General features: G+C 45.8%; 2 protein-coding genes across 7 annotated transcripts in view; one reads left to right on the forward strand and one right to left on the reverse strand.

The window, feature by feature from the left end:
• LOC119436890 (dual 3',5'-cyclic-AMP and -GMP phosphodiesterase 11-like) overlaps window positions 1-12,659 on the forward strand; it is a 526,778-nt gene that overhangs the window by 462,077 nt on the left and 52,042 nt on the right. The window lies entirely within an intron of this gene.
• LOC119436891 (histone-lysine N-methyltransferase SETMAR-like) lies at window positions 23-9,559 on the reverse strand. Of its 4 annotated transcripts, XR_007464786.1 has the most exons (4): window positions 9,322-9,559; window positions 8,223-8,286; window positions 7,672-7,793; window positions 23-6,973 (listed from the first exon to the last, which is right to left on the reverse strand). XR_007464786.1 is itself a non-coding variant. In XM_049660091.1 (3 exons), the coding sequence occupies exons 1-3, from the start codon at window positions 9,394-9,396 to the stop codon at window positions 3,143-3,145; spliced, it is 546 nt and encodes a 181-aa protein (XP_049516048.1). In that variant the 5' UTR covers window positions 9,397-9,550; the 3' UTR covers window positions 23-3,142. The 4 variants fall into 4 exon arrangements, 1 of the variants encoding a protein (XP_049516048.1); XR_007464787.1 differs by lacking the exon at window positions 8,223-8,286; XR_005189147.2 differs by having other exon boundaries at window positions 8,223-9,559.

Genomic DNA, 12,659 nt, shown 5'->3' on the forward strand with positions numbered 1-12,659 from the left:
AAGTTGAATGTTTTGCCATAGAAAGAGCAATTTTGGGGGTTTTTTAAGCTGTCCTGCAGAAGTGAAGAAAAAAATATTTTTTTATAGTACTGACACAAAAATTTGAAGTCGAGATAACTCATGAGATCGATTTAGGTGGACACACACACATCGTCTACAAAATATCAGCGGCGAATATAGCTTAGAACATATTTAAAATCAATTTTAAAAGCATGTGCGTGCAACCACCAGCAAAGCGCAGCACCTCGCGACACTGACATCAAGGAAGGATTGTAAATAACCGAAAAAACGCTATGTCACGAGTTTGTGCTGCCGTTGGGGCGGGGCCGCTCCGATTGTCCCGGTGCTTTGTTTTTTTCTCTCACTAACTGGTCGAGACGCTGGCCTCGTTCGCCGCTGACGGCGGCACAAAAATCGGCTTAACTGTTTCCAACACGATATAACTCTTTGAGTCAAGAAACCTCGAAAGTGTGCATGTTATGAAACGGTGCGTCACATGGTTAATTGTTGGCGTGATTTTGGCTCGCAAGCGGTCAGCGCAGCGGCCGCAGCAATCATCTCTACGAAGCGGCTCGCCTTGCTAATGCGTTTTCTCATCGCTACCAATGCCGTCGGCAAAACTAATTGTACTGTCAGTTATGAGCATCATAAATGTGCAGACGTTGATTGTGTTGACGAATATATGTGCTTTATTACGAGCTGCAGACGGATCGCAAGGGCCGTCGGCCCCGGATCAGACGACCAGAGAGCTAGGCCTATACCGTTTCCTAGCGATCGCCAGCTCGCCTATGGTGGATCGAATCAAAAGTGGTTCACCACGTTTAATACGGTGGTGACTCCCGCCTGGAGGAAATAGTCGCCGCTGGACGACGAAAACGAGGACGGCGACGACATCGCAAAGCTCGTGCAGGCGTAGCAGATGAACTAGCAACGCGAAGCTCGCTCGCATGCGAGCGCGCTGGCTTGAACACGTCACAGTTTTGTGCGATCACGTGCTCACCGTGTTTACAATCCCTCTTCTCCCATCTCGTTGCTCTCAGAAACTTGGACTGGTCGCTGCAAAAAAGACTCCAAATAATTACCTGTCGCGCTCTGAAGCAAATGAGGTTTTGCGCCGTGATTACTAGGTCATTAGCTACTTATTACAGCATAAAAAATAAGTCCGAAAATTTTTCTGTCAGTACTCCTTTAAGAGCTTAATATTTACTTGCATAATGATCGCAATTTTTTCCGCTGGAAATTGATGCAAAGTGCAGGGGTGCGATATATCACGGAAATTTTTCCAATAGAAGGTTAAAGGTGCTAAATAGAAAAAGCAAAAATAAAGTGGCTGTAAATCAAGGTTTTTACACCAGCCATTGTAAACTCGGAACTAATACTTTCAAACCGTACTTACCTATGCAATAAGAGCACAGGTTCAACACAATCAATAACTGCAAAGGCCCTTTATTTGCGTATGCTAGCTGAACCTAGCGTCACTAAATGAATAAGTATAGCGACTCTGACCTGACGTATTCAGTCGGTGTCACCACTGATATTGACACAAGCAGATAACTGTCGCTGCAGCAATTTTCGAGGGTGGCACGATTACTTGAGCAAAAAAAAATTTGTTGGCCATGCAGTGGTGCAAGCATCATGTGAGTAAACATGGTAACGCTTAAGCATCCAAATTTGTTATCTTATGGACTGGCAGTCAACAGCACTGAATATCATAGCCAACACACCTATTTAGTGTGCAAAAATGACAATTTTTTGACAATCATTGTACTAGATTGCACTTGACATCAGTTCCTATCTTCCAGTCATGCATCTGTCATTGCCGAGTACATTTGTTGCGATGCTGTTGTGCCGTGGCGGTTTGTTTGCAATCGTAAGATTGCATGCACTTCTGTTTGCTTGGGGCAACATGTTCAGGACATAGCGAAGGAAAACTCTTCAGAAGTGTGTCAAATATACCTTAAGGAACATGTGAGACCAACATAAACTTGGTACAGATCGATAACCTAGATAAGCGATTGCTTTGACCGAAGACAAAAACGCAACAGGGCTTGTTGCAAGCTATCACACACATCAAAACTATAAATTACCCTGTATCGTCTACCAATTACGAGTTGCTTCATTACATGTAAGCCTACAGATTACTTGACATGCAATTACTCTACCAGAGGATGGGTGTGAAAAGCCATACTGTGCAGAAATTGCCATATAGCAACGCTGTTTTGCTCAGCAATGTTAAATGGGGTGTCCATTGCAGATCCAACAGCATTCTTTCCCGCATGCTACGTGCTTGTACCCAGTATCCATGGCAGGACTTGCTTTGTTGTCAGGCCAGCACGGGGTTTGTAGTCAAAAGGCTTGACGGGTTGCTCTCAAAGGCAAGCTGTGTTGGCCAGGTGCAACTATTCAGGTTCTTTAACTTTTTAAATATCAACTCCACTCCACGATATGTTGAATATAAAAGGCGGAAGTGCTGGAAACAACTTGCGCGTGATGAAGTGACGCCCCACGGGTGAACATTATTCAGATTGAGGTATATTCTACAAATCTGTAGTTGTAAAATCATACACTTTCATGTACTCACACTCATCTGTATTTTATACTTTGCAAATAATACATCCCTCTGTTTGGCCTTACTTCATTTGATGTCCCTGTCACTTGACTCGCACCTGAATATTGCTCAAATCACCATTTCGACACCATCGACAAGCTTCAGTCAGGCTGTCAACAGCTTGGCCATCTGACATCGATGCACTGGTGGATCTAGTGGGGGGGGGGAGACCCTGGGGGCTCCCCTCCCCGGCCAAGACATGCCGACCGACACTTATTGAGTGTGCAGCAAGCCCTCCCTTCCCCCTTTTTATGGCTCCGAACTCCCTGGATCCTCCCCTGCATCGATGTCCTCAGCAGTGGTTGTATCGTATCCCAGAGTTCCGCACTAGTTGATGTTCATGCAACACATGTTTAGGCACATGTATGCCAGTGTGTAAATCTGAACAGTTTACATCAAAGTTCAAAACTTATATTTATGTTATATTATTTCTGATGTACTTTTGTGTGCTCCTACTGTTATACAGGGTCTGTCCTGAAAGTAATGTCAGTAAGGCCATTAAAAATCATTTATTGAATTTATCATTACAAGTGTTTAAAATTCTGCAAAATACTCCCCTTTTGCGTCGATACATGGGCTCCAGCGAGACTTCCAGCTCTCGAATGCGTTGCGGTAGTCCTCCTCCGGAATGGCCTTTAATGCTGCGGTGCAAGCTGCTTTGATCCCGTCCACTGTCCCAAAGTGCTTGCCTTTCAGGGGTGTTTTGAGGTGTGGAAACAGAAAAAAGTCAAGGGGAATCAAGTCCGGGCTGTATGGGGGCTGGGGGATAGTTGGCACCCCTGCTTTAACCAGGTAGTCAGTGATGATGAAGGTACTGTAGGCCGGCGCATTATCGTGGTGCAACTTCCAGTTGTCTGCGATGACCGGCCGGATGCGTTGAACCCTGCGTTTCAGTCTTTTGAGGACTTCCACATAAAATTTGGAGTTCACAGGGGTTCCAGGTTCTACAAACTTCTGATGAACAAGTCCATGGATGTAAAAAAAAAAAAAAAAAAACGATGAGCATGATCTTGATCTTTAATTTGCCCATCCTGGCTTTCTTCTGGCGAGGGGCCAAGTGGGTGTGCCACTCCGATGATTGCCTTTTGGACTCCGGGTCATATTCAAATAGTACCCAAGTCTCATCACCTGTAATAGCGTTGTCCAAAATTTTCAATCACGTTTGCAAATGTCGAGGTTTTCTTGGCACGTTTCAACGTGGCGCAACTTTTAGTCGTCAGTGAGCACTTTTGGAACCATTTTCGCACACCTTCTGCATGCCGATATTGTTTGTAACGATTTCATCAAATCGTTGGTCCGAGTTCAACAGTTCCCTCACTCGTGTCACATTGTCAGCCGTGGTCCGGCGCAGGTCCTCGTCTTTGACCTCTTCCCCGCCTTCCACAAAGGCCTTGTGCCACCGAAACACTTGCCGATCTGACAGGGCATGTTCTTTGTAAGCAGTCTTGATCAGAGTAACAGTTTCCGCAGTGGTCTTGCCAAGTTTCATGCAAAACTTGATCGCAAATCTTTATTCTAATGAGCGCTGCATTTTCACTTGCACAATAAAAAACAACTCTGCCGGACAGGGCCGTCCTACACTCGCTAATGCACAGAGCACACAGAGCAACGGAGTGCTCCTTAGCTGGGTTCCCCCACTACCAGTTTCAACTGGTTAGACCGCACTCCGACGTAGAGTCTCGTCACAATAAATTAACTGACATTACTTTCAGGACAGACCCTGTATATGCTCCACAAATGCATTTTTGAAGTATCTTATTGCATACAAAATGCAACGAGATACTTTGATGAACTTGCAAACACTTGAGATCACACTTTGAAAGTAAATATTAAAGTCTACCCAATGCTTCAAAATTTAAAAGGTTCACCACTTTTGTATGCCTTTGGGCCAAGCTTCAATAGTCCGAGTTAACTTTTAGAAAACTTAGGCCTAGTACAAGCATTAATTAGTCGCTCTGCTTACTTGGAACAGCTATACTTTAGAAATTAAAGAATGGCTTACAATAGCAGCATGTTCATTGGGCTGCCTGGTACATCTTGTCACATAGAATTTTGAACAGCACGAGACGAAACGAAGGAAAGAGGCAAAGGGCAGAGTGCTCCGTCCTGTGCCTCTTTTCTCCATCCTGTGTCACACCATTCGCAATTCTGCTTTTGACATGGCTTACAATGTTCACCCCATGTTGTCTAAAGAGGGCCCAGTAAATGTAACTGTATGTATATCTATAACTGTTATTCACTTTAAAGGGGCCCTGAACCACTTTTCATCGAAGTTGAGAAAGACATTTGAAGTGAAAATAGGTTATTTCAGAAATGCTTTGCCGCAAAAAGTATTTCAATGAGTTCAGCAGAAGCGGAGTTATTGGCAATCAAACATGGCCTCCGCTGCGCTCCCCTCCCTTCTTCAATGCCTTGCACTGCGAAGGCTACGGGAGATGGGGCGTGGTCACAATGCTCCGCCTTCGAAATGTCATTGTGGCGCGCAGTTAAAATTTTATTCTGGACTTCCAATTTTGGTGTGTACGACGCGCTAAACGTGAGCCAAACGCAGTTGTCCTCTGTAACCCACAATGCACTTAGCCAGTAGACTCGTGGCAGCACCTCGCGGCGGCCGTGGTGTAGCCGACCGCAGCGACCAATTGCAGCCGTGTATTAGAGTGTGCTTAATTACGAAATAAAGCACACAGAAAAGAGCGAGGCTCACGACGTCTTTTGAAACTAGAGCGTTTCAAAGAAAGGTGACTGCGCTCCGCTTTCAAGCTCCACACGCCGCGTACGACAGCGAAATTTGGCCGAGATATTCACAACAGTGTATGCTACCCGCGGACTATGCTATTTCACCAAGCCGAAGGGGTGATTCAGGGCCTCTTTAAGCCTCCATCTTCCTGTCTTGTTTGGATCTCGTAGAACATGTGGTGGAGCCCCTTGAACTGTTGCAAAAGCCAAGGATTTTTCACTTTATTCCAAACCAGGAGGCACCTTGAACTGGTTGTACCATAAGAAGACTGAAGTTTAATATGCTAGCTTAATGTTACACTTGCACAGAATAAGCAATTAAAAACACACCGATGTTGAGCTCTTCCCTACATTTGTGACAAACCACAAACATCACTTGAGCATGTAAACAGTGGTCAGTAGGTAGTCCGCTCAAGTGCTATGGCATCTGCTTAATCCCACGAAACACGGAAGCAGCTATTTGATGTCTTGAACGGATAATTCAAAAGTCTAGTAGCTGTCTTCAAGGCATTTCGTAGCCGTCGACGACGAAAAGTACTTCAGTAAGCCCCGCTAGCTTTACACTGAAAGTTGGCTAACGAACATCTTGACAAGAACTGAAGACTTGTATTAGACATTCGCTTAAATTTTCGTGGCAGTGGCTAGAGTAACACGAGGTTTTTCCACAGTTAATTTATTTGAAATGAGGCGTGGACACCAGAAAAACACATTTATATTGTTGGGTAGAGTGATGCACAGGTTGTTTTTCCAGATGTGAATCGTAGCACAGCCCGATTGGTCAACTAGTGCATTTTGCTTAGACCAATCAATTGAATGCCACCGGTCACAATTACTTTGTATATAAAACAAGATCTGTATTGTATGCCAATGTCACCTCTGCATGAAACACCTCACTGTCGACAAAACTTTGCCCTGCTGGGTCTCCTGTGAACTGAAATAGTTTCTCGCAGGGAAACATTTTTGTCGGTGATGCTGCGGTTCAGGCAGACGCCATCCTGTTATCAGTTACAGCCGGCAGAATAGCATTACACAAGTATATGAAACAGAATGCTGTGCTACAATGAATTCTTAAAAATAAAGAATGATTCACATCTGGAAAAGCACCCTGCACACTACTCTATCCGGCAATACAAGTATTTCCTGATGTCAGTGCCTCATTTAAAAGTAAATTGTAACTTACTTTGTGGGTGTCCCTTGTTAAGTATTGCCATATGCTTGCGGAGCATCACACAGAAATAATGGCCAGTTCTTTGGCATACCCTCCATTAGTGAAACCCTTGCATGTTACCAGAACTGAAGGATAAATTAGAATATTGTGTTTTTTTTTTTACACACACTGTACGATGAGCTTTTCATGAAGTGCACAGAATATGACTGCAAGCCAAAATGCTGCAAGATATCTACTTCACACGAAGTCACAGTCACTGTATTACCTAACAAATGAGAAAAGATGCAGAAAGTGTAATTAAGAGTGACAAATAGCAGCAAAGGTGGCCATGCATAGATCTTCAAGATGATCGCTGTGGCAGCCAGAGCATGCGAGTCTTTGTAGGAGAGCACTGGCTGCCCACAAATGCTTTTTGTCGCTGGTCAAGCGTGAAGGTTCTTGTAGACACAGGCAAGCAAAATCTGCACAAACGAGGAAAAAAAAAAAAAAAAACAGAAGAGGAAATCAGAATGTGCAAATTGGAACTTCAATTAGCAATATGTGCCAAGGAAGAATTTTACCTCACATTAAAAATAAATTTAAGCCCTCCTTTGTCTTAAAGTACCGGTTTCTTAAGGTATGTATGCGATGATGCTTAAAGTTACTAGTAAATGAGTCACCTGGGATGAAACCTCATACAAAATTGGAAGTATCTCATCATGTGATCAAACAAGAACATTGCCCCCTGTCTTAGAAATGTTAACATACTGGTTGCGCCAGAAAGTGCAAAGTGATTTGTAGAGGTTGCAAGTGCATCAGTGCATCTATAGCCTCAGGTAATTCTGAGCATCTGCATTGGCTAGCAGTTATTAAGCCACTACACACAACTGTATTCAGGTAATGGTCTACCTAGCAAAAGGTGAAACATGGCAGAGGGCCAAGAAAAATAAGTTGCTAAATTCTGATAACACCCGAGACTGATATTGAAATAATGACAAAAAAAAACAGCATGGGTAAAATTGATTTATGACAAATTTTTGCAAAGCAGCTCTGCACACTGCTGGAACCCGCAGCATCATGCCTGTTCTACACCGACATGCGAGAACACAATCTCAGACATATGCACCATCACACATCATTGTTCAATCCCCTCAGAGGCTGAATAGTCCGCACAACCTACCTGCGATGATTCATTCGGCAGGCGCCAGCCAAGCACCGACAGTGGTACAGCCAAATTGAAGTGCGTTCCTGAATGGAAACCTTGGCCCATGTTTGATCAATCCAACCAGCAAAGCATACATCCTGCAGCACACAAAGATCTGAAATTAGACTCCTTGCTGATGCTGTACAGTAAAGTCCTGTAAAGAAACTAAATCACAGAAAACCTTTTACAATACAAAACTCATCACATACTGGCTTGAACAGAATTGCACATCGGGGAAGCAAGGCGCAACGTACACTGTTGTAGCAAAATCTTACTCGTGTATGAAATACTGGTGAATCATGACACAACAGAGTTCTTGCACAGTATTGACTACCTACAGTTGAGTAGTACAAGTAAACCGCGTACACTGGTGCTGAGAAACAATGGTGGCACCTGATTAGGGACCAGTGTAAAATGTTTTTAAAAATTCCCGTTTGCTAAATGCTAGGTATTTTACCGTAAAGTGCTCCCTAGTCTTAACCCACATACACTGTGAGGATCAGAGAGGGTAAAGTACATTGGCTTACACTGATCATAATGACGAGGTCCCGCCCATCCAGCTGGCGCCAAGACACCAAGATGCCCCGCTGTCTAAACAGTCAGAAAGAACAAAATAAGAGAGCATCAGGTCAGTTGAAAGCCAGCTATGCAATTACAAATGAGGTGAACCACAGTTATTCATTAAACAAGTAGTCCTGATTGCACTCACAGATGAAACATGTACTAGGGTACAAGTTTTGCAGCTTAGTCATTAAAAAAAAAAAAAAAAAACTGCAATTTTGCATTAGCCACCGATTGCATTTGACAATGCATAGAACAAGTAAGCAATGCGGTGGGAACGCTACAGCCCAAACCGCGTGAGAGCGATTTTGTGCGCGACGGCCCGTTTCGTCGCTCGAACAGATCGCTCGTTCGTGTCGCGCGATCGCTCGGTTCTGGAAATCTAGAATTCGTCGCTCGTCGCCCGGAAGTGCTATGAGTGACTAGCCAATAGCGCCAAGCCGGAACTGGATATACATCAGTCAAGTACTACCGATTGTCGCACGGAACGAGCAAACGACTAGATTTTGATAAGTGCAAGAATAATATCTATGCTGCTATTTACGCTAAAACACATGAACTTAAATTAATAAAGCACGCGTCACGCCAGTTTCGGCGAGTACTTACTGCCCTCATACCGGCAACACCGGGGAGACGTCGCTCAAAGGCGTCGCTCGTCTCGTCGCTCGCATGCGGTAGGACTTGTAGGCGACGAGCGAACGCGACAGCCATTTCCATCGCGTCGCATGTCGCTGTCGCGCGCGAGATCGCGTGCATGCGGTATACTTACAAACTGTATAGTGACACATGCGCGTGCGTAATGCTACAGTGTAACGTACCCATGCAAGAACAAAAGGACACAAAATAGGGCGAGTACAGTCTGGCTCATGATTGTGAGCAGTGTCCTCGCTGAATGCACTCCCTTCGGTTGTTTCATGCTACGTTAACCACAAAGACTATAAATAAGCCGAACCCGCGTATAAAAATAAAGCTGACAAAAACCAACAAGGCAGTAGAGCCCAACCATCAATATTACCACCTAAAAAAATTCGGACATTGTTGACGAAAGACGAGTATTTCACTTACCGGAAAAAGTGCTATCCAACGTGCGACAACAAAGGCGCGTCGAGAACGGAAGGTGGCGAACGCAGATCCCCCCATTGTGGTAGTAAGCCGTCGGCGAAAAAACGCAATACAGCCGATGTCACAAAGCACTGATGCAAAACTGTTGTATCGGCGTGGCGGCCATGCATGCCACGCCGGGCACGCGGGAAACTCAAAGATACATTAATGAAAGGAAAAACTGGGATAAAAGACGAACTCGTCATGGTGACAGCTCCTTATATAGGCGGGCGTAGTTGCAAACAGCGCCCCCTGGGTGCGGATTATGTGGGTTTCTAAACCGAAACCGCTACATCGCACAAAACCCATCGCAAACAGCGTCGGCACCATGGAGGAAGGAAAAAACCTCCATGGTCGGCACAGCTAGTTGATATAACTCCAGTTGATATCAAATAAAAGAACAGCTTATAACAGCACACAACTAGCACAATGTACGAACCTACGAACGAGACATTGCTTGCGTACGCCAGCGACCGTTTTTTTTTTTTTTTTTTTTTTTTTTTTATTACTTCTTCTTCTTCCTCCATGGTTTTTTTCTAGAGTGTACTAGACAAGGGTCGAGTGGGCCGAACAAACGTTGGGCCGAACGGCGCTCTCCCGATGAGGCGCGGCTTGTGGAATAAGTGTGCGAGGGTGCTGCGAGCGAACTACATTTAAAGCATATATATATAGGCACGCTTTGATCTACGCCGCAACACCCGTTGGCAACACTCTCGCCGGCGCGGTCAACCTCCTCTTTTTCTCGCCTTCTTTCGCGGAGGCAGCGCATCCGCCACGCTGAATGGCTGCAGCGCGTGATACTACCCCGTCAGGTGACCCTGACGTCACGAAAACGGCGCGAAACTTGATTTCGCGCGCCTTCAGTTTCTCCCGCCAACGCCTCTGCTCCCGCCCGCCATGCGCTGTCCAAGTGGTGGTCGCCCTGCCCCTGCGAACGTGCGTTTCCTTGCTTTCCCGTCTTTCCGTAACAATCTTCGGTTCGTTCTCTGTGTAAATGCCTTGCTGCTGCGTGTTTCAATGCAGCAGCAGGTCAGAGAAAGGGCTAGCATTATTTTCTATTTCCCGAGGAGAACGTGTATGTATGCATGTGTGTGTGTGTGTGTGTGTGTGTGTGTGTGTGTGTGTGTGTGTGTGTGTGTGTGTGTGTGTGTGTGTGTGTGTGTGTGTGTGTGTGTGCGCGTGTCTGTGTGTGAGCGCCAAGGAGAAATACTTTGTCGTTAACGTGGTACTTTTTTTCTAACCACCCATCGGTCCGATCCGTAGAGGCAAGAAGGGTTCTCCTAGTGTCGTGAAGGCGCGATCCGAGGTGAAATACTAGTAAGTGATGGCGTTTTTCACTGGTCGATCTGGAGCAGGATTTTTTGCTCCACGGCTGCGAATCCGCATTTCACTGGTCGAGCTGGAGCGGGTTCGCGCTTTCCACTGGTCGTTTCGGATCAACTCGCTCCGCGCCGGATCGCTCTCACTTGCTCCGCTGCCGAGGCGCGGATTCGGGCGGAAATAGGACGAGAGGATACGTCACTTCCGCTCGCTGGGGGACGGCGATCTTGGTGGCCATGAAAACATGCAGAGCAGAAGTCGATATTTGTGACGTGTGTGTGCAGACTTCCTGTACGATCCAGCGCAGAGCATTTTCGCTCTCCACTGGCAGATTAGGGTTGGTGAATTGCGAGCGCTCGCTCCAGAATTTCGGCGGCCGCTCCAGATCGACCAGTGAAAAACGCCATGAGTGGTCCTGATCCCTTTTGACGCAGGGCAGGCGTTTGTCAACGCCACAGGAGATGTAGAAAACAAGAAAGGAAATAAAGTGAGGCGTATAAAGTAAAGAGAGGAAAAAAAAAACATGAAACACAGTTCGTCACAGTACATTTTACTAGTAGTCACAGTCTTTGAGGCCGTCTGGTTGCTCCGGTCAACGCGGCGTTGGTCCGCTTCTGTGTTCACCAATCGTCTCGGATATCACCACAGCCAGCACGATCCGATCCACCAGCCATGCCGGGGTCAAGTCAGCGCGTCCCCGCGTCCCATCCAACCGCGTTGCCGCTTCGTCGGTCGCGATCAGCTGGAGCCGGCAGAGGCTTGCGCATTTGGCGTGGCCGGCGTCGGCAATCAGCCGCAGTCAGGGTTCACCGTTGCTGTGATGAGGTGGCTGCTGCTGGAATGTCAAAGGACTGCTTGCTTTTTGTTTTTCGGGGCGAAGCTCCTTATAGCGGCACCCGTTCGTCCCCGTCGTAGTAGGTAGCCACGTCTAGTTTTATGAATTGCTCAATAGATGGCGTTGTGTGTCCGTATATCCGTATTGCGGACTAAGATGTACCGAGTCAAGTACCAAGGTATAGACACGTTGTGCTGTGCGTGTGGAAAAGAAGAGGAAACGGCTGAACACCTCATACTTTTCTGTAAAGGGCTTAACCCTACAGTGCAAGGCAACGGGGCTGATTTTTTCAAAGCATTGGGGTTTAGGGACAGTGAAGGCAAAATAGACTTTAAGCGGGTAGAAATAACCAAACAGAGGTTATCTGATTGGTGGATAAAATCAAGGCAGGGGTGAAATTTCACCCACCACAAAGTACAAAATATGTTAATAGTCATGGCTAGGTGGCGTATGCCACCGCCTGGTTTAAAGGGTTCAGCCTCATCCATCCATCCATCCATCCATCCATCCGTTGTGTGTCTTGTTGGTATTGAAATAGCAGAAAAGGAGCACAGGCCCCTATGGCTTGCCTTTCTGGATATCAAGGGAGCCTATGACAGTGTAATCCAAAAGGATTTGTGGGACATACTGGGCACTCTAGAGATGGAAGATGGAGTAAGAAATCTTTTAAAAGATATCTATAAAAGTAACAAGGTGCTTATAAAATGGGAAAACAAGGTATCTGGGCCTATAGAGATACAGCAGGGGCTTAGGCAGGGGTGCCCTCTGTCACCTCTGTTGTTCATGCTGTATTTACAAGGATTAGACAAAAAATTAGAGAGGAGCGGACTTGGCTTCAACCTTTCCTATTTCAAGCAAGGAGAATGGATTAAACAGTCATTACCAGGACTGATGTATGCGGATGACATTGTACTTATGGCTGACAGCAAGGAAGACTTGCAGAGATTAATGGACATCTGTGGTAAAGAGGGAGATAGCTTAGGTTTGAAGTTTAGTAAAGAAAAATCGGCAGTCATGACTTTTAATGATAATCAGGGCAGCGAGCATAGGATACAGGAGGTTACGCTGGAGGTGGTGGATAAGTACAAATATCTTGGAGTGTGGATAAACAATGGGGCTGAGTACCTAACGGAACATGAAAAATATG

The sequence above is a fragment of the Dermacentor silvarum genome, chromosome 1 (genome assembly GCF_013339745.2).
Source record: "Dermacentor silvarum isolate Dsil-2018 chromosome 1, BIME_Dsil_1.4, whole genome shotgun sequence".
NCBI classification, from domain to species: domain Eukaryota; kingdom Metazoa; phylum Arthropoda; class Arachnida; order Ixodida; family Ixodidae; genus Dermacentor; species Dermacentor silvarum.

Coding starts and splice junctions, on each gene's coding strand:
- LOC119436891 (XM_049660091.1), bottom strand. CDS start 9,396: ATGGGGGGATCTGCGTTCGCCACCTTCCGTTCTCGACGCGCCTTTGTT. Junction 7,794..9,321: donor GTTGGATAGCACTTTTTCCG/GTAAGTGAAATA, acceptor TGTGTGCTGCAG/GATGTATGCTTTGCTGGTTG. Junction 3,492..7,671: donor TGCCGAATGAATCATCGCAG/GTAGGTTGTGCG, acceptor ACTGAAACGCAG/GGTTCAACGCATCCGGCCGG.